The sequence below is a fragment of the Phyllosticta citribraziliensis genome (genome assembly GCF_038025025.1).
Source record: "Phyllosticta citribraziliensis strain CPC 17464 chromosome Unknown J3D65scaffold_9, whole genome shotgun sequence".
Classification (NCBI taxonomy): Eukaryota; Fungi; Ascomycota; class Dothideomycetes; order Botryosphaeriales; family Phyllostictaceae; genus Phyllosticta; species Phyllosticta citribraziliensis.
This window is the reverse complement of record NW_027117346.1, coordinates 1,748,519-1,771,228: the sequence shown is the minus strand read 5'-3', so window position 1 is coordinate 1,771,228 and position 22,710 is coordinate 1,748,519. Positions and strand designations below refer to the sequence as shown.

General features: G+C 56.0%; 8 protein-coding genes and 2 non-coding genes across 10 annotated transcripts; 4 read left to right on the top strand and 6 right to left on the bottom strand.

Moving 5' to 3' along the window:
* Positions 1-172: 172 nt before the first annotated feature.
* Positions 173-1,791, bottom strand: J3D65DRAFT_482909 (uncharacterized protein). The gene is made up of 2 exons (XM_066796598.1): positions 1,248-1,791; positions 173-1,196 (listed from the first exon to the last, which is right to left on the bottom strand). The coding sequence occupies exons 1-2, from the start codon at positions 1,655-1,657 to the stop codon at positions 434-436; spliced, it is 1,173 nt and encodes a 390-aa protein (XP_066653383.1). The 5' UTR covers positions 1,658-1,791; the 3' UTR covers positions 173-433.
* Positions 1,792-5,489: 3,698 nt separating this feature from the next.
* On the bottom strand, positions 5,490-7,668 carry J3D65DRAFT_633157 (histidine phosphatase superfamily). Its single transcript, XM_066801099.1, has one exon. The coding sequence runs from the start codon at positions 7,256-7,258 to the stop codon at positions 5,792-5,794; it is 1,467 nt and encodes a 488-aa protein (XP_066653382.1). The 5' UTR covers positions 7,259-7,668; the 3' UTR covers positions 5,490-5,791.
* A 2,735-nt stretch (positions 7,669-10,403) lies between these two features.
* J3D65DRAFT_605331 (CAP domain-containing protein) lies at positions 10,404-11,596 on the top strand (the record flags this gene model as incomplete). Its single annotated transcript, XM_066798349.1, has 4 exons — positions 10,404-10,483; positions 10,548-10,832; positions 10,968-11,188; positions 11,241-11,596. The coding sequence occupies 4 exons, from the start codon at positions 10,404-10,406 to the stop codon at positions 11,594-11,596; spliced, it is 942 nt and encodes a 313-aa protein (XP_066653381.1).
* A 108-nt stretch (positions 11,597-11,704) lies between these two features.
* J3D65DRAFT_633152 (NADP-dependent oxidoreductase domain-containing protein) lies at positions 11,705-13,172 on the bottom strand. The gene has a single exon (XM_066801098.1). It carries the CDS (start codon positions 12,687-12,689, stop codon positions 11,892-11,894), a length of 798 nt encoding a protein of 265 aa, XP_066653380.1. The 5' UTR covers positions 12,690-13,172; the 3' UTR covers positions 11,705-11,891.
* Positions 13,173-14,175: 1,003 nt separating this feature from the next.
* Positions 14,176-14,254, top strand: J3D65DRAFT_t111. The gene has a single exon. It is a non-coding gene; the product is annotated as a tRNA-Gly (tRNA).
* A 24-nt stretch (positions 14,255-14,278) lies between these two features.
* Positions 14,279-14,364, top strand: J3D65DRAFT_t112. The gene has a single exon. It is a non-coding gene; the product is annotated as a tRNA-Gly (tRNA).
* Positions 14,365-15,734: 1,370 nt separating this feature from the next.
* Positions 15,735-16,354, bottom strand: J3D65DRAFT_670002 (uncharacterized protein; the record flags this gene model as incomplete). The annotated part of the gene is made up of 4 exons (XM_066803253.1): positions 15,735-15,812; positions 15,882-15,974; positions 16,120-16,177; positions 16,317-16,354. 4 exons carry the CDS (start codon positions 16,352-16,354, stop codon positions 15,735-15,737), a joined length of 267 nt encoding a protein of 88 aa, XP_066653379.1.
* A 341-nt stretch (positions 16,355-16,695) lies between these two features.
* On the bottom strand, positions 16,696-18,325 carry J3D65DRAFT_633144 (phosphoribosylamine-glycine ligase). The gene is made up of 2 exons (XM_066801097.1): positions 17,480-18,325; positions 16,696-17,430 (listed from the first exon to the last, which is right to left on the bottom strand). Exons 1-2 carry the CDS (start codon positions 18,282-18,284, stop codon positions 16,952-16,954), a joined length of 1,284 nt encoding a protein of 427 aa, XP_066653378.1. The 5' UTR covers positions 18,285-18,325; the 3' UTR covers positions 16,696-16,951.
* Positions 18,326-18,507: 182 nt separating this feature from the next.
* J3D65DRAFT_633141 (phosphoribosylformylglycinamidine cyclo-ligase-like protein) lies at positions 18,508-21,033 on the top strand. The gene is made up of 2 exons (XM_066801096.1): positions 18,508-18,928; positions 18,982-21,033. Exons 1-2 carry the CDS (start codon positions 18,605-18,607, stop codon positions 20,782-20,784), a joined length of 2,127 nt encoding a protein of 708 aa, XP_066653377.1. The 5' UTR covers positions 18,508-18,604; the 3' UTR covers positions 20,785-21,033.
* J3D65DRAFT_633139 (uncharacterized protein) lies at positions 20,875-22,614 on the bottom strand. Its single transcript, XM_066801095.1, has 2 exons — positions 22,191-22,614; positions 20,875-22,128 (listed from the first exon to the last, which is right to left on the bottom strand). Exons 1-2 carry the CDS (start codon positions 22,539-22,541, stop codon positions 21,358-21,360), a joined length of 1,122 nt encoding a protein of 373 aa, XP_066653376.1. The 5' UTR covers positions 22,542-22,614; the 3' UTR covers positions 20,875-21,357.
* Between the last annotated feature and the right edge of the window lie 96 nt (positions 22,615-22,710).

Below are 22,710 nucleotides of genomic sequence, written 5' to 3'. Positions count from 1 at the left end.
CGTGAGAAATTGCGGCAAACCTTAGATGGAAGCCACACCTGTCAAGATTCAGCCGATGCCGACGTCTTGCATGCAGATCACGCACTTATGCCAGTCGCCAGGAGCGCGGTGTTTTTTCTCCATTGAAACAGTCCGCCGACCAACGTCGCGATTCAGAAGCATTCATGCACTGGACTCTGTTGTGTTGAATGCCTTCGTCAAATATTTGATACGGCCTGAACGCTTAATCGGCGTACCCCGAGTCACGAGAAATGTGCCCAAAATGACCATGTCCAAACCCACAACCTTGCAGAGCGTGACACATCTCATGCGAACGACTAGTTGTCAATAAATGTTGATTGAACTCTCTTTTCAATAGGACCTGCCATTATTCTCACAGAAAGGAAAAGGAAATTTGTGATATGACACATGCTCAGATTCCCCCATTCCTTCCCTATGCGATCCAGCGCTTGACCGACTTGGTCTTGCCACCAGGCGTCTTGGGTTTGAGGTCCACGACGTTGGCAATGATGCTGTTGAGCTCGCCAAAGTTTCCAGGATCGAGAGGACCAGCGCCAACGACTAGAATCTGCTCGGCGTTGAGAGGAACGACGCAGCGAGCGTAGGCTTTCGGCGCTTCGGAGTAGAGCGTCTCCCAAGGTCCAGAGGCATCGGCCTTGCGGTTGACGTACAGGTCGTACTCGTTGCTGGAACTGATGATGATGGTTCCATCGGTGGGCGACACACCACCACCGACGAAGGCCGCGTAAGGTGCGCCAGAGGGGACTTCGCCCTTGGGTCCTCGGAGGACAGTGCCCGGAGCGGGATCGAAGTTGCGGGGATCCTCGGAAATCTTGTAATACACGGCAAATGGGGTCTCCCTCGCACCACCATATTCGTACGTCATGAGGTACTGATTGATCGATGGACCTCCGTTCGTTCCAGGCTTGTCGCCAATCTGGGTGACAGTGGCAATGGTCGGACGCAATTCCTTGTCATCGTAAGCCACTTGCCTGACCGGGTCACTCCAAGACTTGAGGTCGCCAGTGTCTGAGAAGACAATCTTGCTGCCGTGGGCCGGGTCGCGGGAGTCGGAGAAGTAGCAGAGAAGTTTGCCATTGTAGAAGAAGAAGAATGGATGCCACACTGGGCTTGCAGTATTCTGTTCCTGGGCAACACCACCTTCGGCAATGGTGGAAACGTACTCCCAGGTGCCACTGAAGAGGGTTAGAAAGCTAGCCTCGAATTTGGGAGTCAAAAACGCTTACGATTTCGCTTTATCCTTCGAGACAAAGACGTGCAGCTTCGTCCTGGATCCATCGGTGGGTACAGCAGTTCCAGAGAAGACGATCGAACCAGCGGGGTATGGACCGAGAGCAACGGGTATTTGAATGAGCGTCGGATGGTATCGGAGACCCCACTTGTCGGGAGTAGTGTCTTCCACTCTCGACCTCTCCTGCCAGTCGCGTCCCCCGTTCGTGGACGCGAAGATGGACATGTAGGGAGGTTCCCCAGCATAGTTCTCGCTCGTTACGAGGAAGGTGCCGTCATCCAGAACAATGGCGCGAGCGTAAGAGACTCCTGGCTTCTTGTAGAAAGCGGGCGCCGTGAAGACCGTAACCGCATTGGTCACGGACACAAAGGCCGCGAGGCCGGTGAGGATGGCGGACCACAACATCGTGGCAGAGGTTTGTCAAGAGACCAGAGGACAGAGACTGACAAGGGTCGGAGTCTGCTTAGCGGGATAGATGTAGATGATGTGTAACGATGTGTAGAAAAAGAAAGTAGGAGTCTTGCAATTCATATACAAACGCACCTCCATCGCATCATCTCCAAACCATCACAAAGTGAGGGCGAAAATAGAAACTCAAGTGCAACAGACGCCTCCAGGGTCCGTTCGCAATCTTGGCTCAAGTGCAAACTGCCGCATCGGGCTAGGCATTAGTGGCGGCGGTCAACAGCACCCTGCGCGACCAACCGGAGCATAGTGCCTGAAGGCGTGTGAAATTACCAGGCAACTCAAAATCTCAAGATAAGCAGATCACAGGGAGCAAGGTCTGGCAGTCATTGCATGCTTGTGTTATTCGAGAAAACAAGAGTGGAGCACAGACGGCGGGGCGTTTTTTGCGGGCATGCGAGCGCGTCCGCTGGCTCAACTGCTCGCACAAGCTTCGCAGCGCTTGCAAATTTGAGTTTAGTGCTTCGTATGACTAGGGTTGGGCTTCACAAACCAATCCCACTGCTTCTTGGCCGAACTTCGCACCGCGATGGTACTTTCCAGTTGCCCACTGCGGTCAATATATGTCCGCCTTTGTCTCTTTGGTGCGCAGCCACAGAAGTAAATACTTCCCAATATTTCGCCCTCGGCACGGCAGTTTTTGTTCAGCCTGCATGCAAAGAGCAGGAGTCGCTTGTTGAGCGACTAATCTTGTCGCAGCCCGTAGATTCCCATTGGCTGTTTCGCGCAGGCTTGCCGCGTTCTCCTTTCTGGACGTGTTCGCAAAACCTTGCGAGAACCCGACACTAGGTACTCGGTCCGTCGTCAGGTGCATCGTTTCCCAGGGTCTTTTACCCAGGCACCTCCACCAAACGTGCATCACTGCAGCCGAGAGTAGCTTGTAAGGGGTGCACTTTGCTGGCGGCAAAGCGCTCATCCCTTGCAATGACGATGATGTTGCATGTTGCCTCATGCAAGTCATGTACTTCTCTTCGCGGATCGGGTCAGAGAGGCGCAATCAAAGCAACCACCAGAATCTCATGATGCACGCCTCTTGGCTTCGTGTTTGCTGTTCATGCATCACGGATCGGTGGTCGGAGCTGCGCGGGAGACCCAGGATGCTCAGGAGAGCAGTTTGTATCTGATTGGATGGGTAAAGTTTCTGGAATGTCGACAAGCCACCTCGAGATCTCGCTCTGGTCATTGGCGCTCAGTTGCCGATGGCACTTTGTCGGTCTGGTTGATTGTGGCTTCCTTGTACCTATTTTGAACACCTCGAAAACAAGCGTAAGTATTTTCGGCTCTGAAAGGTCTCATGCCGCAGTGGCGGTCCACTTCCACTGCGCCCGTGGAAAGTCAAACTTCTAAATTTCTTTGTCTAGGATCATTGCTAGACGTATTCAGTCAGCCACCTTTGAATCCGATAGATGCATCGTCGAGCGAGTTATCGACATGAATCAGCCAAGCTGTGTGATGCCACGAACTTGGTTATTGCGTAATGACGGATGAAGGTGATGAAAATGGCTGCATTGATGTCGACTTCGTGATCTGACCGTCGAAACACCAGGCAATGGTCCACCACACTCTTGAAGTCTTAGTTCCTTGTAGTCAAAGCGCTCAAGACGGCACAGCAGGCTACGAGACGGCGCGACATGGCGCAAGCGCAGGTTGAGGGGGTGAAATACAGTACGGCTGCGGCAAAGTTGGCGCTTACCCACTGTGTACATAAGTAGTCGAGTCCAAGTTTCAATAGACCAAGCGTCTCGTAAAGATTGCTGTCGACGGAGGAAGTGCAGTATGAGCAACAAAGGCATGTTAACTCCATGTCGTATGATGTGCTGCGTCGAAACCCAATCTGGACCGATTCTCCTGGGAACACGTCGGCGACGCACTCTGAAGAAGCTAACTGCTTAAGCGTAACTCTACAGGTGGGCAGCTCGCAAACATGCTCTCTTGAGGTCCTCGCTGGCCAACCATGAAGGACGAAGGAATGTCTGTTGGATCAAACCCGCCACCTTGCATGCCACTTGATCGATGTTGACATGCACATGATCCAAACTCTTGTTTTGGCTCCATCTCGTAGCTTCCCGTTGATGATCGGACAGATATGCTTGCCCGCAACTCTAGCGGATGATGGAAATCGTCAGATCCACCTTCATGTTTCTCGGGAAACGTGGCTGAAGGTGTTGCAAGTGTCAGTACCAACGAGCCCTATCATTGGACAGATGCTCCTAGAAATCTTGGAAAAAGACGATCAAACCGGAATGACCTCTCCACCACATCCCACCCCTAGATGTCAATCTCAGCTTCATTGAACCGTCGTCGGCTCATTGTCATGGATGTTCCGGAAAGAAGTTTCGTTAGACTGCACTGCCCCTGACGGAAATCCACAACATCGTCATCCGCTGATGGAAGTGGCTCACGAGAAGACCACGCGGGAAAATGCTGTATATATCCGACATGACATCTACTCTCGCGGCTTCGTTTAGGCTGTCACAGCCGACATTTCGTTCCAATAGTTGCAAGGTCATCGTCGGATACTCGTGTGATTGCCGGCGCGCGGCTTGGATTGCACAAGTCTTCTTCGATCTCTCTTTTACCATTCCGTCAAGTCCACAGCAGTCCTTCTGGCGTGTTGTATTCATGTTGTCCCTATCCAAAGGCCTGCGTCTCCTGCGGTCGTTCTTCGAGTATCGCCTTCGGGTATCGCCTTCGGAGGCCGGATACCGGTACACGGATGGATATAGGTAGACGTTGCGCCAGCCCCAACTACAGACAACATCGGCAGTTGACTGAGCAGAGCAGGAAAGCACTCGGCAGCGTGGGCGCCAACGCCTGCAGTTCTCGGGGGCGCTGACAACGGCGTTGCGGCTGGCTTTTCGCGAGCATGCACGAGCACGCTTGAGGAGGTTGGGACAGAATCGTGGGTCAATCGGAGCTATGGTGATGATACTGAGTTGACGTCGTTGGTGATGGAACCGGAGCCCGCGAGAGCGCCCGGAGACACGCCTCGCCCAAACAGGCTACTTAGGCGAGCCTCGGTCGACTCCCGTCAGCTTGCGTTTGAGGTGCGCAGCAACACCACTCCCTGTACTTCTACGCACTCATCGCCCTTTCCCTTTTGCACACAGCCATTCGAGGGTTCCTTTCTATCTGCGTTTTTTTGCTTCCTCGTGGAGTATCTGCCCAGTACACTCAAAACTCGTCATCCCTCACACCCTTGACAGCATCAGCACACACCCCAGCATCTGACCAAATCATTTACCTATATCTGGAGCAAAATGGGACGCCATGACATTGTCAAATCGTCCAAGGATGACACCCCTCTACGACTCAGGGAACAACTCTTTTATCTTGCGCCAGTGGTTCTTCTAGCCGCTCGAAAGGAAACACCACGAGGTCTGACAAAAGTCTCTCGCAGCGGCAGAAAAGAAGTACGACCCTTCGTGAGGCGGTAATGCCAAACCTCCTCGGACCACCATCTTTATCTAAATCCGCTGGCAGATCTCGCCATCCCTTGTCCTCGACTTCCCTTTGCGTTGCCTCTGCTCTCTCCTACTTGCCATCGATCCGCCATCCACGACGACAAAACCCAACCCGTTGAACGCCGTCGTTCTTTCGTCGCTGGCTGCCATCCTACCAAAGAAAAAACTCCAGCAAGTTTGGTTCATAACGACGGCCGGAGCTGGTCTAGGGTCATTCATCTCAACGCCGCCCTTGCGACGCTTGACAGCAAGTACACGAGCAGAATTGCCGAATCCGGTACGTAAAGATTTCTGCACGTGTGTAGTTTGTCATTCTCATCTCTCATTACTACATGTCCCCAACGGTGTATGTAGGTAGGGTATATAAACAGCAGTCAAGCCGATGCGTACAATGCGCATCGAGTAGACGGGGAAAATCTCGCGTTCCCACTTTTGACTCGCCTTGGATTCCAATTCCTGTCTCGCCCTCCGAATGCAAAAAGAAATTCTTAATCCATGGATGCGCCATGGATGCGAGTGTCGTGGTTTGTTCTCTGCTCTGCACTGCGCTTCTCACCGCTCCTGTTCATTATCGATGCTTACGCCCGCAAGCTTGTGCATTCGCTCGCGTTTAAGCAGCCGACTTCTCAGCGCCCTCAGAGGCGGCGCCCGCAGCTCCGGCACCACCAGAGACGCTCTTGGTCGAGGGCTTGCGGACGAGGCGCAAGCCAGCAACGAGCATGATGAGGGCCTCGAGGCCGAGGACGACAGCGAGGGTCACCATCGCGCCAATGACGCCGCTGACGGCCGTCGAAATGCCGCTGCCACCGCCGCTGCTGCTCTTGCTGCTGGCGCCAGAAGAGCCGGAGCTGGACGAATCGGCATAGGCGGCGCAGGTGCCCGTCGTGTTGCCGCACTTGGTGCACCACTGCTCCGTAGTCGAGACGGCAAATTTGGTCATCTCGGACTGGAAGTCGGACCAGGAGATGGTGGAGTTGGAGCGGCCGAAGAGCGGGTACTCCACGGGCTCGGACGCATTGGTCGCCGTGCCGTTGTGGAAGAGGAACCGCACGTACAGGTCATCGGAGCCGGGGAAGTTGCTGCTGCTGACGTCGTCGGACGGCGTGAAGAGCTCAAAGACCATCGAAGAGGCGTAGTCGACGACCGCGCGGAAGTCGCTGTTGGCGGCGGGCAGCTGCGCAAGGCCGAAGAATGACATGAAGGTGGCGTAGGCGCCGAATTGGACGCCAAACTTGCCAGCGCCCTTGCCCGTAATGGTGCTGTTGAGGTACGAAACAATCTGGCCTGCGAGCTGCATGCCGGCCATAGCGCGCAGGTCGTCGGACTCGTTGTACGCGAGGCCCCATTCGTGCTTGTCGGCCAGCGTGCGCAGCTGGAACAGCGTCTCGTTGGTCAGCAGGTCGGACGAGTTGATGGACGAGTTGTGGATCTCGGCCACGTTGACGAGGTCCCAGACGACATAGGCGTTCTTGAACGTCACATAGTCGGAATCGAAGGTGCCGTTGACGACTGGCATCAGGTCCTGGTAAAAGTCCTCGGTGCTCGAGAGCAGGCTCGTGTAGTCGGACGATGCAAAGTAGTTGTTGGAGCTGACTTCGGAGTTGCCGCAGTCCGAGGTGGATTGCAGCCAGGCGCTGTCTTCGCTGCTCGCGCCAGTGCTCGTCGATCCAATGGGAATCAATTGGTAACCGTTCAGGGGCGCGGTGATGGTTGTGCCGTTCCTCAGCGTTTCGGTGGCAGACGTGCTTCCAACAGGCGGGTACAAGCCCTGCAAGAAGCCCATGGCCGAGTTTTGCAAGACATCATCCGACGGTGCCGAGACGTCAATCTGGCTCTGCTTGACAATGTTGCTGCTCAGGCCGTTGATTTTGACATCTGCGCTGGAATCGACATAGCGGCTCCGGTAGTATTCACCGCTCTGATAGACTTGCTGGTAGCCAAGGTCAGTCAGATTGGCCGGCTTGAGGGCCTTGGGCGTGCGGTCGCCATGGCGGTGGTACATGTAGACGCCCACGACGGTCTCGGCTGAGACGGTCAGCGGCAGGGCAAGGACGAGGGCGTTGAGTGCCGAGTACATGATGGCGGCTAATGGACTGCCCGAACTGGATTGGGGAGGGATTCGAGAGTTGTCGACAGCGGGATCACGGCGCTGGGCGTTATGGTTATATGCCTCGAGGGGCGGTTGAGTTTGCCTTTTCACTGCATGGACAAAGTGGGGTGGAGCTACTCCGCTAGCAACTGCTGCATTGACTTTTGATAAGCCCTGGCTTCCACTCGCAGACAGCAGCGATCAGTAGCCAGGTACGGGCGGGAGCAACCTTTGGGGGAGCAATTGTCCTATCACGGAACTGCAGAAGTCGGCGGGCGAGCCGCAAATGGCCTGGAGACGAGGATTGTATGGGAGCGCTAGCAATCAGCGGGCGGCCGGGCCCGTCGGCCAGGTTGTGGCAGCGGCCGAGGAGAAAGCCATCGGAACCGAGAGCGAGATGTGAGTGGTGAGCGGACTTGATGTGAAAAAAAGGGTGGTCAGACATCTGCCGGCGACATCGGGAGCGGGGTCCCTGCTTCCAGACCACAAACAACCGGTCGACTTTCTGCTTTCTCACAACAACACCATGTCAATGGCTGCACGATGCTGACGACCTACAGATGCAATGCACCACCCGGAGCCCTGAATCAATCTTGTGCCCCATAACCAATCGAAGACAGGGCGTCACCAGCCATCAAGCTCCAGGAAGAGACCAAAGCTACCGCCATCTTCCCAACCGTTTCGTCTTGCCGCCTCTTCGCAAAACGAAACCGACATCGCTCAGCTTCATCTCCCTCGTCATCTCGAGGTCAGGGCGGAGAAATGTTCCGCAGGACGAGAAAAGCTTGTCTGCGGCACGCGCTGCATTGAGGCTCTCGCCGTCTCGTCCCGCTGCCCGCACGGTACAGCCTCCGACCTGGCAAGGCCCACCAAAAACAACACCATCCACTCGCTCGCTTGCATATCGCACGCAAAAAGAATGCAAAACGTACAACAGCCGGGATTCGCTGCTGGTCACCCACGCAACTACTAATCGGCCGCAAGGTAGCTTATCTATGGAAGAGCGGACGGGGTTCCGAGTTTTCTACCTGCTATGGTCTTACGTGAAGGTGGAGGCCAAAGAACCGTGTTATGAATAATACCACAGCCAGGAAGGCTCCTCGAGCCCACCACCGCACCTATTCATCAAACCCACGTGCTTTTGAGACGTTGATTTCCGAAGACTTTCTTCTGGAATTGATTACGTACCTTCTGTTTCTGTTGGTAATCTTTCCACAACAGTGCGTCGCCGTGGACACAACTTGTGCGAAAGGGCAAAAGTTTCCCGCGTTGCCATCGACCAATTCCCCAACAGCCCACCGGAACCACCAAGCCGAAATTCGATCGCTCAGACACCCTGCTTTGTCGACGAATGTGCGGTCGAGTCGCCTGCCAAAGCTACATCTCGGTAAGCATGTACGCTTAGACGAAGCGTGGCCAGTGGAGCAAGAGCACGGGAAAAGCTGCCGCTTTGGCAGCGTTTGCAGCCAATCCCTAAAGCTGTCCTCAGGTTCAAGGTTTTCCATTCCCCGGAAGTAAACGCCATTCTCCGACTTCGAGAAATAAAGTTTGCAGACCAGGAAGCTAGAGCTGCCTCCATTGGTGAATTTGTCAACACAGCGAGACGCTGAAGCTGACAAAAGATGACAAAGTCCAAAGCCGGTCATCCAATCATGGACTCAACTCCATCAACCAACCACTCGACCTTGCTTCATGGATAGCCTTAGCAAAGAGTCGCCACTTGACCCCGCCGGCTCCTCGCCGAACTCTTGACAACTGGAGCAGTCGATGAAGCCATGCGTCGCATGACGCAACGGGCGTCGTCGTCGTTGCAACATCGAAGAGGGATTTCTTTCGAATTCTTCAGCGCTACAGCTGCCTATTGGTGCCGCCGTCAAACCTTGTGAAATTAGGCCACTACCTGATGGAGCAGCTTCAGGCGCTTCAAGCTATAACCACACGGCTGGGCGTCGGCGCTGCTGTCGAATAGGCGAATAGGATTGGAAGCCGCAATCCGCTTCTCTTGAAAGTGGGTCTCTAATCGTCTTGTTTTGTCGTCCAGATGTCTTACACAGCGTCTCGCTCTGCTGTCGCGGCCTCTGCTCCGATGGATGATGGTGTTGGAGGCGCGAGACGGCATCGGCTCCAATTTCCTTGATGACTCGCGGACGAGGAAGCGCCGGGTCGATGTAACAGCGGTGCCACAATGGACGAGGAGTGAATGAGGCAGTGGCGGCGCTCGCTGGGATGGATGTGCGAAGAAGCATTGAGTACCTGCAAAGGGTTTTATCAAGCATAGAAGAAGGTCGCGGGAGTGGTGAAGCAGTGGAGATGAGGGCGTGACGATCAACACGCGAAGCGGAAACAAGTCTAGCCATCAACCTTAAGTCGACGACGCTAAGCCTTTTGGACGTGCTCTCAGCCTTACGATGCCAAGCTCTCGACCACTCCCGGGGACGAAACACCGACCTTCACCTGCCGACGCTCCAGAAGAATGCACCAAGGCCTGCAACCCTGACCTTCTGAGACCCTCCCTCGTCATCCAAGTCGGACGCCGTGCTGCCGACTCTCCAATTGCGCCGCCTCCCTGCAAGGTGCCCGAGGCTCTTCTGCATCTGCCCCCGCGCCCTCAAGCCGGCAAGATTACTCTTGGGTCTAAGGCGCGCAGGGAAGGGCGCACCAAAGCCCGCAACTCCACGTCGAGCTGCCCCCGTATTCGTCAAGTCTCGACCAACACGAGCTCCGCACGCCGTCAAGGCGACGGCTTTGCTTTTGCGGCGACGGCTTGGATGCTTGGACCGCGTGATAGTGGACCGCAACGTGCCAGAACTGGACCCAAGGCCTCTATAGCACTGCGCCGACACGGTCTAGGCATCGTGTGCTTGAAACATCAACGTCAATCACACCCTTGTTGTGGCGCCCTGGTCATCCGCGGCCGAACCCAGCAATCAGAAATAATGGCCTTTTATTGCCTCTCCTACTCCCACATCTCCTCTCACCACATTTTTCGTCCACGGCATCGTCATTCCTTTGCGACCCGTCATTCCCTTGTTCACTACACAGGTTGTAGTGCTGCTCAAATGTCAGTCTTGACGACTACATCACACTCTTTCAAACAAAAAGCGGATTCCTTGATCTTGGCCACTCAACCACCATGAAGGCGACACTCCTTCTCAGCGCCCTCTTTTCCTCGTCCGCCCTTGCCGGCGTGATTCTTCCTCGTCAGGATGAGTCGTATGTTGAGATTTCCGCCCCACCTGTCAATCTCTCCAGAATGCTGATCACCGACGATCAATAGGATGTCCGGCAGCGGCGAACAACCAACATCGCAAGATGCTGCTGGAGGCGGCGGAGGTGGCGGCGGTGGCGGCGGTGGTGGAGGCACCTTCAAGTTTGCGCCGTTCTGCAAAGCCTCTGGGTCGGCGACGCCAGACCCCCAGGACCCCGTCGCCAAGCAGTTCATGGCCTACCACAACGCACACCGCACATTCCACGGTGCATGTTCGCTGCTTTGGGATCCTGCATTGGCCAAGCAGGCACAGGCCGCAGCCAATACGTGCAAATTCCAGCACCAGATGACTGGGTATGTCCAACCTTGTTGTTTTCATTCCACGACATCACGGGCCACTCACTTCCCCTTGCCCCGTATTCTGTTTGGCCCGCGCTTGTTCAATGTTCCCTTCCTTCTATCATGAGGCATAGCTAATGACGCGCGCAGTGACAACGGCCAAAACGTTGCCGAGCAGTCGGCTTCGGGCAATATCCCGGCTGGCACTGTGTCCATGTGGTACGAGGAAGGATCCAAGACCAACTATCAAGGCGGCAACATGCAGCAAGGCCACTACACCCAAGTTTTGTGGAAGGGCACTTATGCGCTTGGCTGCGGCGTTAAGAACTGCGGGCAGATGACGCTCGTGTTCTGCGACTATGCTCCTGCTGGTAAGCCATCCCAACATCTAGACGAGATCATCGTCGCTAACACTCCTCTCAGGTAACATGATGGGCGCCTTTAAGCAAAACGTCGGCAACCGCGTGCCCAACGCACGCCCTGTCTGCGCCGAGCAGCAAGCCATGTCGCAGTACGCCGGCAGCGGCGGCGGCCAGGGCGGTGGCAGTGGTGCGGGAGGCAAGTGTATCACGGATCAAGAGCTTGGTCTTCCCGCCAGCGCAGGTGGTTCTGGCGGCGCTGGCGGCGGCGGCGGAGGCACCGGAACAGGCGGCGGCGGTCAAATGAAGAAGGCAAAGGGTGGATTGCGTGGAAACCAGCAGGGCGGCGGAGGAGGAATGAGTCCGTTTGCACAGATGTTCCAGGGTGGCGGCGGCGGCGGCGATATGGGCGGTGGTTAAGTGCGCCTGAAGCTGAGTACTTTTCTTTCTCCATGTGCGATATTCCGTGCAACACTTATTCAACACGATGTATGTAGCGATGGTGTTCAACTTTTGCCACGCAAAAAACGGAGTTTGCTTTTGGTGCTCTATCCTGCGTCTATCCATGCTGATGTTGCGCTATGACATGCCCGATAATCACTCCCAAACATCGACCGAAAAAGGAACATTTCCACGTCCGCGGATAAAGTTGGTCGATCAGCCGCCCCCGTGCGATCATCTCCGGATCCTCAGCTTGACCTCGTCTCGACTCAACTTAATGCCAGTACTTGAGCGGCAGGCCCCTGGCCAACTCCCATCCCTGATTCAGCGCCTCAACGACGTCATCCGGCAGCGGGCCCTTCTCCAACGCCACCAAGTTCTCCTCGAGGTGCTTCGAGCTGCTGGCGCCGACAATGACAGCGTCGCCCTTGTCCTTGCTCAGCGCGGAATGATGCGCCAACCAGCGCAGCGCGGCCTCAGCCTCGCCAATGCCGTGCTTCGCAGCGACGGGACGCAGCAGGTCCAGCGCGCCGAAGTGGGCGTCGTTCCAGTAGCGACCACGGTGAAGGGCGCCCTGCTTGCGCTTGGGGTCGAAGCGGCTGCCCTCCTCGGCCGTGTCGTCTTGCTCGCGGTGGTAACGGCTGGTCAAGAAGCCGCCGGCCAGCGGGTTGAAGACGTACAGCGCAATGCCGTAGTGGCGCAGGCAGGGGATCAGCTCGGCCTCGACGACGCGGTGCAGCGCGTTGTACAGGCCCTGGTACAGCGTGGGCATGATCCAGCCGTTGCGGCGGCAGATTTCGCAAATCTGCGCCACCTCCCACGACTGGTAGTTGCTGATGCCGAAGCGCGTGAAGTAGCCCTCGCGGTGCAGGGCGTTGACCTCGCGCAGCGTCTCCTCGTACGGCGTGCTGCGGTCCGGGCCGTGCAGGTAGAAGGTGTCGATTTTGTCCGCGTTGAGGGCCTTCAAGCTCTGCATGAGCCCGCGCCGCACGTCCGCTGGCGTGTGTGAGATCTCGTCGGCGTACATCCATCCAATGCCCTTGCCTGCCGTCGGGTACAGCTTGGTCTCCATGGTGATCCCGAAGCCTTGCCAGTCGGCCGCCGCCAGCACCTCTTCTGTCGATCCGCCGCCGTAGACGCGCGCCGTGTCGACTTCGGTGTGTCCGTGGGCGCGGAAGATGCGGAAGAAGTTCTTGACTTCGTCGATCGAGGTCACGCGGATGCCTTCGTGTCCTGTTATGCTGCATCAGTTGGTGTCGCTGCGAGTATGGTCGACGCGTGGGGAAAACGTACCGGGCTTGCCAATCGTCATGGCGCCGAGGACGACGTTGATGGCGCTCTTTCCAACTGCCATTTTGCTGGGTATCGGTGGGTATTCGGGGGTGAGTTGAGGGTGAGTATTGAGGAGAACACTGGACTGTGAAAGCACTGAACAGCATTTTGGTAGCTACCAGCCAAATAAATACTCTTCTAAAAGCCCATCTCCTGTCCTCGCAGCACAAAAAATGGCAGCCGCTTAACTCCGCAAAGCCCAGGAGGTGGTGGACTGCCCTACGTACGACGAGCTTCTCTCCGTTACCAGTGACATCCTGATAGCTGTGACGGCCCGAGCCTTGTTCATTCCTGGCGGCAACGCATGCAAACGCGACGTCAACCTGTCCGACTCAGGGACAGGTGTCGTCGATGCAAGTGGGTCCTTTCCTAAACGAGCAGTTTTCATCCGGGGATAAGCGGCATTAGATGGAGATACCGTCGATTCACTGCTGTGCTGCTGGCCTCGCATGCCGTTCTTCGCCCCTTGGACTTTTCTCCATTGTTCTGGTAGTGTTCGGTTTGCGAGTCGTTTGCGAGCGAGTACGAGGTTGTACCGAAAGTGCGTGAAGTTTTTCGAGAAACGAGAGCGGCGATAGAGGGCAATTTTCAGATATTCTTGATATGCCTCTCAAGTGGTGATAAGGAGCAGATTTCAGCTCTGTTGGACATGAAAAGCGCGTAGTTCGACAAAATTCTGAGCATCGGATTATTTCAAAAATCCAAGTCCGGTTGAAAGACACATGGACCAAACACTTCTTGAAAATCTGTAGTTTCCTCTTCCGTCATACCATTTCCGCCTTTTGCATACCTATGCGGCTGACGGAAAGGTAATGGAAAGGGATCCACTGCGGAGAGAGGAGCGTCACGTGTGCCATATGTCGATGACAAACGGTAAAATCACGCATCCAGACGTCGGATTATCTCGATGGTGAACATGCAGAGAGATGTGAGCGACGACCTGTTGTTCTTGGCCGAGGTGACAAATGTTGATTTTGGGGAAATGAAGAAAAAGAGATGTATGACGTCAATTCCCTAGCCTCGGCAATACCAGCAAACTTCACTTCCATAACATACAGCACCACCGGTGCCTGAGACATATCTGACGAAGAATACTGCATTCACCCGACCCTTCAAATGCCTGAGACGAATATTAGCAGCAGAATTGCATAGGCGGACACATTACTGTTGTTCTTTGCCAAGACACTAAAACATAATAGTGTTTTTCGAACGGAAACCTCATCAAAGCGCCAGTGGTTTAGTGGTAAAATTGATCGTTGCCATCAATGACTCGATCAGCCCCGCGTTCGATTCGCGGCTGGCGCATTGGGTTTTCCACTCCCTCCCCCTGCGTTGGTGGTTTAGTGGTAAAATTGATCGTTGCCATGCATCTCTGCATTCTCGATCAGCCCCGGGTTCGATTCCCGGCCGACGCATTTCTTTTGCTCTTTTGATGCTATTTCATGAGTATATCGTTCTCGTTTTGCGTCCTGGAGGTGCTGGTGAAGTTTTGGGGGATTTCAGGGGCTCAGGGGCTCAGGGGTGGTGGTATGTGGCACAGCGCGATGTTGGGGCAGGAACGGGGGGAGAAGGGAAGGCGCGGGGCAAGAGCACCTCAGTATCTGCCAGTGGGCGGCAGGAACGTCGTGGTCTTGCTCAAAATAGGTGACTGGTGGGCAGGGATGTCGACGGCCAACCGAACGCTCGACAGCACTCGACGTGCCTGTTCCAAGCACATAAGAGCAAGCATTCGCAGCGTCTTCATGGGGATGGATACCTTCATCTCAATAACGCTGGCGGAGCTAGTGAGCGACTCCAGTCAGACGACTCCAGTCAGAAGCCCCGTGATGCTTTACCTTCTCAACATGGAAACGTCGAGATGCACCAAGTATGCATCTTCATCCGCAGAGCACAGTTCTACTGCTTATACGCGGTGACACAAAGCTATATAATTTATGTCCAGAGCGAATGAACGACGTTGTCCAAGGACGAAGAATCAGTTAATCTGCATTATTGCTGGGAGCCCAACAGCCGTACTTTTATGTTTACTGATCGCGCTTCACGCTTTTGGATGATCACTGGTTTGAAAGTCTATCATAACAAGGGCTGGAGAGTCATCACGAGCAACCAATTCATGGAAAAATGCCAGGCAGCGATTGCTGCTTTTCATGCAACTGACAAGCCGATTCTGCACTTCAGCACCAACAGCGCAATGCAGCAAGCAATAACATGCCCATTCGCGACAGTCTTGTTGGAAACGGACCACTCAGAAAGTCAGTCCCTGTAAATAAGACCTACCTACCAACCCACAATCCCCAAAACGCCTACATACAAATATACCTGTACATAGAAACCAAAAAGCAGACCAACAAGCCATCCACGACGTGGCCAGAATCGACAAGGAAAAGGCAGAAGCAGCGGGGTCATCCCGAGCCGAAAAGACGTTTTGGTGTGGGCCATCTCCGAGTCAGTTCCCAAGCAACACAGGCGAGGCGGAAAGGAAATGGCAGGGCAGATGCGCAGGGAGGCTTCGCCAGTCAAAGCAGTAGAACAAGAATAGCCCAACACGGCCCGCGCTGGACTGGACCAACTGTCTTATCATTGCGTTTGCAGCTCCAGGCTCTGGCCACACTAGCACCTACGCGCCGTCTCCCCCAACCACCACGCGACGATGGGCACCATCCCCACGAGACTAAGCTCTAGCGCAACAAAGGCCACGGCGCGCAAAATGTGCGTCTAACTGCAGACATGCATGTACTGTATTTTCAAGCAAGGGCGAGGAAATCGGGATGGGAAGGAAGAGCGGTTAGGACAGCGCGATGGCGCCGCGCCGACTCTCGCGCACGTGCAGATATGCTTGTCCGGCACAAAAGACGAGGAAGACCTAAGCAGCAGAGGATTGTTAGAATGCTTTTGGTGGCGGGGGAGAGCGAGGCGGAAGCCGAAGACGTACACCGTAGACTGCTACTGCGCCGAATACCGAGGCGGCGACGACCTGGCCGTTCTCTGGATCTTCCGTCGAGCCCATCATGACATGGTTGTTGGTCTGCGAGCACCTCGCGTTAGCTAGTCCCTTGTCCAGTGGTGGTAGATTGTAGTTGACAATCGATGTGGTATTGCGGAGGAGCAGTGGCGGGGACCATAGCAGCGGATTATGATTTGACGTTTCGAAGAGGTATCGATAGACCTACCTTGAACAGCGAGCCGATGACGGACAGGATTACGATTGCGAAAACAGACACGACGATGCTGCGGCGTCGTGTTAGCGGGATCCAAAGGTCCATAAGCTGGGAATGATCATTCGCGAAACATCCACAAGCCCTCATACAAGCAGACAGACTGCAGTATGCGAGCCATGAGACATATCGGTCGGGGTGCTGGCGCGTACCATGTCCATGCATTCAGAGCAGAAACGACGGGCTTCATTATGGCGGTCGAGTACTATCGGAGAGCTGCGGCGGTCGGCGGTGGTCGGAGCGGAAACGGTCGCAATCGAGTGGCAGTGGTAGGTGGAGGCTCACAGTAGCGGACGATTCTGCGAGCGAGTGGGAGTGGTCGTGGAGACTTTTTGCTGGATGGCTTGATGTCAGAATGGAATGACGACGTTGACGGAGATGGGCTACGGCTGGTTGGTGAGCGGACGTCTTGGCGGGCGGTGTGACGGGAACGGCACAGGACTAGTGCAAGACCGGGGTCGGCATTTGGTACACCAGCAGGAATCACCAAGACTGAGTTTTATAATTTCAAGCTTCATCCCGCGTGCATGCTGAGGAATTCAAATTCGTTGGTGAGGCACTTGAGAAGAGCTTTGAAGTCGCATCGATTGTTGACTTGTAAGCTGTGCTCCTTCACATGTACTTCCACTTTTTCTCGTCGACCTCTCCTCACGCTTGTTTTACTCTTCTACCGACAGGCACGTGTCGAAAGCCTTGCTTCTGGAATTCTACTATTTCATGCCTTTTCTCGAGCATCAAAATGCTCCGGCGCATATGCCGACTGTTTGTCAGTCACTCACCTTGGAAATCACCTCAAAGCCCGGCCGGCAATGTCCCTTCGATACTGCATGCCCTCAAAGTGAATGGCCTCGACGCCCTTGTACGCCTTCTTGACCGCCTCCTCCAGAGTCGGTGCCCATGCAGTCGACGCAATGACGCGTCCACCAGCAGTGCGAAAGACGCCGTCCTTGAGGCTCGTGCCGGCGTGAAAGTGGACCGTGTCTTCAGGGACGGGATCCAGCTTCATCTCGATGCCCTTCTTATAGGGTCCAGGGTACCCACCAGCAGCCACCACCACAGTCGTAGCAGCTCTGTCGGCAACCTTGACCTCGAAGCCACCAAGCTTACCCTCGGCACCGGCCAGCATGATTTCAGCCAGGTCCGTCTCCAAGAGGGGCAGCAGTGACTGGGTCTCTGGGTCGCCAAAGCGGACGTTGTACTCAAGTACTTTGGGTCCGTTCTTGGTCATCATGAGACCAGTGAAGAGACAACCAACCATGGGGTAGCCTGATGTCCATCAGCATCCCATCCAATGGTTGAAGGAGTCATACCATACCTTCAGCCCGCATGCCGTCAATGGTGGGCTGCTGGATCTCCTTGTGAATCTTGTCCACCACCTCCTTGGGAGCAATACGAGTGGGAGAGTATGTACCCATGCCGCCAGTGTTGGGGCCCTGATCGCCGTCAAAGATGCGCTTGTGGTCCTGTGCAGGTGGCAGGCTCTGGATGGTGGTTCCGTCGCTGAAGCTCAAAATGCTGAGCTCGTCACCCTCGAGGAACTCCTCAATGACGACCTCGTCGCCGGCAGCACCGAACTCCCGGTCCAGCATAATGTCCTTGAGCGCCTTGTGGCCCTCCTCTTTTGTTGTGGGAATGATGACGCCTTTGCCAGCAGCCAGGCCGTCGGCCTTGATGACGACGGGGTGGTCGACGCTGTCCAGGTATGCGCGGGCGGCATCGTGCGAGGTAAAGTTTTGATAGGCAGCGGTGGGAATGTTGTGGCGCTTCATAAAGTCCTTGGAGAAGGTCTTGCTGCCCTCCATGCGGGCGGCATCGCCCGAAGGACCAAAGGCGCGAATCTTGGGAGCATTGGCCTTGAAGTGGTCTACGATGCCGTCGACGAGGGGAGCCTCGGGACCAGGGACAAGAAGGTTGACGTCATTCTCGAGGGCGAATTTGACGAGTCCGGGGAAGTCGTCGGCTTTGACCGTCTCAATGTTCTTGGTCTTGTCGAGGGCGCCGGTGCCGCCGTTGCCGGGGACAACAAAGATTTGGTCGATGCGCGGGGACTGGGCGAGCTTCCATGCAATGGCATGCTCACGGCCGCCGTTGCCGACGATGAGGACGCGAATGTCGGCCATTGTGTCAGGGTCGAAGTCGAAGGATCGATTGAGGGTTGTCTGGCTCACAGTGCAATGCCCCGCGGCGCAAGCTCTGAAATTTTGGTGGAGATGGTCCGATTTGCGGGGCACGCCTGGCCAAGAAGTGGTTGCCGCGTCTGCCGCCGCTAGCTCCGCGCCGGTGCGGACACGAGAAACGCGTGATCCTTGCTCCCAGTTTTCCTTCGCGTGCAATAGGGCTGGGCCAGAGGGTTGACTCCATCTCGAACCACCGCAGAAAGCCTCGTCCAGCGAGCCTACCGAGGTCGCTGACTGCGCACACTATTCTCTAACGTACCACCATGGCCTCCGTCATCAAAGTCCCCTGCTCCTCCGCCAACATCGGCCCCGGCTTCGATGTCATCGGCCTCGCCCTCTCCATCTACCTCGAGCTTCACGTCACCCCCAACGACGCCGCCGCACAATCCAGCCCTCTCAACTGTCGCATAACCTACGAAGGCGAAGGTCAAGATGAAGTCAGCCTGGACCCAGACAGCAATCTCATCACCCGCACCGCCCTCTACGTTCTCAAGTGCCATGGCCAAAGGACATTCCCGGGCGTACATGTCCACATCAAAAACCCAATTCCGCTCGGAAGAGGCTTGGGGAGCAGTGGAGCCGCAGTGGTGAGTTGGAACGTTGGATGCGCCAGATCATGCGCCGGCTGATGCCTGCCCAGGTCGCTGGTGTAAACCTTGGAAATGAAGTCGGAAAGCTTGGTCTCACCAAGGCCAGAATGCTGGACTACTGCTTGATGATTGAAAGACATCCGGACAACGTCGCCGCCGCACTCTACGGTGGATTCGTCGGGACCTATCTCAACGAGTTGGATCCCGAAGACATGGCCCGCAAGGAAATCCCTCTGGCAGAGGTCCTGCCCGAGCCAGCAGGTGGTGTCGACACTGGTCTGCAGCCGCCGGAGCCCCCACTCAACATTGGCCACTACAAAAAGTTCAAGTGGGCAAAGGAAATCAAGTGCATTGCCATAATACCCCAATTCGAGGTCTCGACTGCCAAGGCCAGAGGAGTCCTTCCGGAAAAGTACTCTCGTTCCGACATGGTCTTCAACCTGCAGAGAATTGCACTGTTGACGACCGCCCTGGGCGAATCTCCCCCAGACCCTGGCATGATTTACGAGGGCATGCAGGACAAGATTCACCAACCTTACCGCAAGACCCTCATCCCCGGACTCACAGAAATTCTGCAATCAGTCACTCCCAAATCCCACCCAGGTCTGCTCGGTATCTGCTTGTCCGGTGCTGGCCCGACCATCCTGGCTCTGGCAACGCACAACTTTGAAGGCATCGCCAACCACTTGATCAATGAATTCAAAAAGGAAAACATTGAGTGCATCTGGAAGCTCCTGGAGCCCGCCGAGGACGGTACAACTGTCGAAAGGGCTACCCCTGAGAAGCAAGAGGCCATGACATACGCCTCTGCCGGTGTCAGCATTGATGCAGGCAACGAGCTTGTTCAGAAGATCAAGGCGTCGGTCAAGTCCACCCGCCGTCCGGGTGCTGACGCCGACATTGGTGGCTTTGGCGGAACCTTTGACCTGGCCGCCGCAGGATACACTTCGGCGCCCATCCTCGTAGGTGCCATTGACGGTATTGGCACCAAGGTCAAAATCGCATTTGAGATGGGTAAGCACGACACGGTGGGTATTGACCTGGTTGCCATGAACGTCAACGACCTGGTCGTCCAGGGCGCCGAGCCGCTCATGTTCCTCGACTACTACGCGTGCAGCAAGCTGGATGTCGCCTCGGCCGCAGCTTTTGTTTCTGGTGTGGCCGAGGGCTGCAAGCAGGCCAACTGTACACTGGTCGGTGGTGAGACGGCTGAGATGCCTGGTCTTTACCAAGCAGGCGAGTACGACGCTGGCGGTGCCGCCATCGGTGCCCTCGCCCGCGAAGCCACGATTCTGCCCGACACGGCGGCCATGGCCGAAGGCGACGTGCTGCTGGGTCTGTCATCGCACGGCCCGCACTCCAACGGCTTCTCACTCATCCGCAAGATTGTCGAGCGCGCCGGCCTCAGCTTCCACTCGCCAGCGCCGTGGAGCAAGACCGGCGAGACGGTTGGCGCCAGCCTGCTCACGCCGACGCGCATCTACGTGCGCTCGCTCCTCGCCGCCACGCGCAAGAGCCTCCTCAAGGGCATGGCGCACATCACGGGCGGCGGCCTCGTCGAAAACATCCCACGCATGCTGCCGGCACACCTGTCGGCCGAGGTGCAGGCGGGCTCGTGGCCCGTCCACGACGTCTTTGCGTGGCTCAAGAAGGCCGGCGCCGTCGAGGACGCCGAGTTCGTCCGTGCCTTCAACGCCGGCCTCGGCATGGTCATCGTCGTGGCGCCCGAGAACAAGGACCGCGCGGTCGAGGTGCTGCAGGAGCACGGCGAGAGCGTGCACGAGGTGGGTCGGTTGGTCAAGAGGACGACGGGCGAGGGCTGCGAGGTCAAGAACATGCAGGTTTGGCAGTGAGTGGTGGCTTCATTTATGAGGTGACGGTTTCTCGGTTTCGTTTGGAGGAAGATCTTTTTTGTCTTTTCGGTCTTTGACGGCGAAGGTGCCGTGGTGAAGAGAACATTGGATTGGATGGAGAGACGTCATACATCTACGTGAGGCGCATATAGGGAGCGTGCAAAGCCCAGGGTGATGTCAAGATAGAAAAAAAAAACAACAAGACAAGGCATTCAAGAAGCATTCCATTGCCAGCATCCTGTCACAGAGATAATGACGGTTGCAAGTGAGAGAAATCCTTCAAGCACTTCCAATGAGTCCATGTACTGTCCACGATAAGACGTGGAATCTATCTGACAAGTGATCAATCAAGTCTATCGTTTTCGTGGTACGCCTTCTTTCCGACTTTTTCAATGCTTCAGAACAGTCAATTACCTAATTGGAACATGAATCGCTCTCACCATCTAGGCTTTTTGACGCGTATAACCAACTTTTGTATGGTAATGCCGCACTGGAAAGACGCGCGTACACCAGAGGCACTGAATCGAACAGCCGACGCATGAGAACACCCTGGAAAGGTCGCACGTAGGGCTTCTAAAGCCCGATAGCGTCTTTGATCTGCCTCATCGTCTCGCCAGCTCTTTTCCGTGCCTTGTCCGCACCGTGCTCCGCAATTTCTCGCAGACGGTCCGGCCGGTCCATGTAGCCGAGATAGCGACTGCGTATGGGCGCTAGGTGCTCCACCATTGTGTCTGCAACCTTTGATTTGAAGGCCTTCATGTCCAGATCTCTACATTGGTGGACGACGTCGTCGACGCTCGCCGCTCCTCCCAAGTGCCACATGATCTCAACCAGATTCGAGACGGCAGGGCGCGCTTCCGTGTCGTGCGAGACACCAGGCACGCTGTCTGTGCGGGCCTTGACAATCTTGTGCCGAATTTCTTCTTCAGAGTCTGTAATGTAGATGCGGGAGAGGTCGGAGCCCTGGCTCTTGCTCATCTTCTTTGCGGGGTCTTCGAGCGACATGACGCGGCGAGCGGGGGAGAAGAGAGTTTCGGGCTTGACGAGGACGGGAGCGCGCAGGACATTGGCGTTGAAGCCGACAGCCAGTTCGCGCGCAAACTCGAGGTGCTGGCGCTGGTCATCGCCGACGGGCACGTGGGTCGCGCGGTGCACGAGGATGTCGGCGGCTTGCAAGACCGGATACGAGAAGAGGCCCAGCTTGAGCTTTTTGCGTACGGCCGTGCTGTCGACGCTGCTGTCGTTTGACACGTCCATCTTGCTCTTCCATTGCGTCATTCGCGAAAGGTAGCCCACGGAGGCATGGCAGCTGAGCAACCACATGAGCTCCGAGTGCGCAGGGACCTGGAGACCCGTCAGTCGGTCTAATAGCCCTTGCGCGTGTAGGCTCAGGTGCTCTGGCGTACGTCGGACTGGTAGAAAATGGTCGACTTGGCCGGATCCAGGCCTACGGCCAGCAGGCTCGCGAGCATCTGCGTGCGCCATTGCCGCAGTTGCGCGGCATCTTTGGGCATTGTCAAAGCATGCAGGTCGACAATCGAGTATATGACGGTGTCGTCAGGACCAAGACTGTCCTGCAGCTTGACCCATTGCTGCAGAGCGCCGAGATGGTTTCCCAGATGCGGAATGCCGGTGGGCTGGATGCCGGAAAAGACGACCTTGGGCTGGGCAGCCGTGGATTGGCGCCTAGCTTGGACGCGATGGGCGCATTGTGCGAAGCGCAAGAGGCTACGGCGAGCTGGCAGCGAAGGCAGCATGCGGTGCGGAAAGGAAGGTCGGCGGTGGGTTGAAACGAGCGGAAGCCATGATGAGTGACGGCGGAAGAGGATTCTGGGCGGAACGGAAGTCGACGGCGAGCCTGAGCCCGAGCCGCAGCGCCAAAATCGTCGTCATGCCAAGCCCCACTGACCTGGACCTGGACCTGGA

What these genes read in the sequence shown, in the direction of transcription:
- J3D65DRAFT_482909 (XM_066796598.1), bottom strand. Translation starts at nt 1,657, where the DNA reads ATGTTGTGGTCCGCCATCCTCACCGGCCTCGCGGCCTTTGTGTCCGTG. An exon ending in TCGAAGGATAAAGCGAAATC is followed by an intron (nt 1,197 to 1,247) that starts GTAAGCGTTTTT and finishes AACCCTCTTCAG; the next exon opens with TGGCACCTGGGAGTACGTTT.
- J3D65DRAFT_633141 (XM_066801096.1), top strand. Translation starts at nt 18,605, where the DNA reads ATGGCCTCCGTCATCAAAGTCCCCTGCTCCTCCGCCAACATCGGCCCC. An exon ending in GGAGCAGTGGAGCCGCAGTG is followed by an intron (nt 18,929 to 18,981) that starts GTGAGTTGGAAC and finishes ATGCCTGCCCAG; the next exon opens with GTCGCTGGTGTAAACCTTGG.
- J3D65DRAFT_633144 (XM_066801097.1), bottom strand. Translation starts at nt 18,284, where the DNA reads ATGGCCGACATTCGCGTCCTCATCGTCGGCAACGGCGGCCGTGAGCAT. An exon ending in TGACGGCATGCGGGCTGAAG is followed by an intron (nt 17,431 to 17,479) that starts GTATGGTATGAC and finishes GATGGACATCAG; the next exon opens with GCTACCCCATGGTTGGTTGT.
- J3D65DRAFT_633157 (XM_066801099.1), bottom strand. Translation starts at nt 7,258, where the DNA reads ATGTACTCGGCACTCAACGCCCTCGTCCTTGCCCTGCCGCTGACCGTC.
- J3D65DRAFT_633152 (XM_066801098.1), bottom strand. Translation starts at nt 12,689, where the DNA reads ATGGAGACCAAGCTGTACCCGACGGCAGGCAAGGGCATTGGATGGATG.
- J3D65DRAFT_633139 (XM_066801095.1), bottom strand. Translation starts at nt 22,541, where the DNA reads ATGCTGCCTTCGCTGCCAGCTCGCCGTAGCCTCTTGCGCTTCGCACAA. An exon ending in CCATTTTCTACCAGTCCGAC is followed by an intron (nt 22,129 to 22,190) that starts GTACGCCAGAGC and finishes ACGGGTCTCCAG; the next exon opens with GTCCCTGCGCACTCGGAGCT.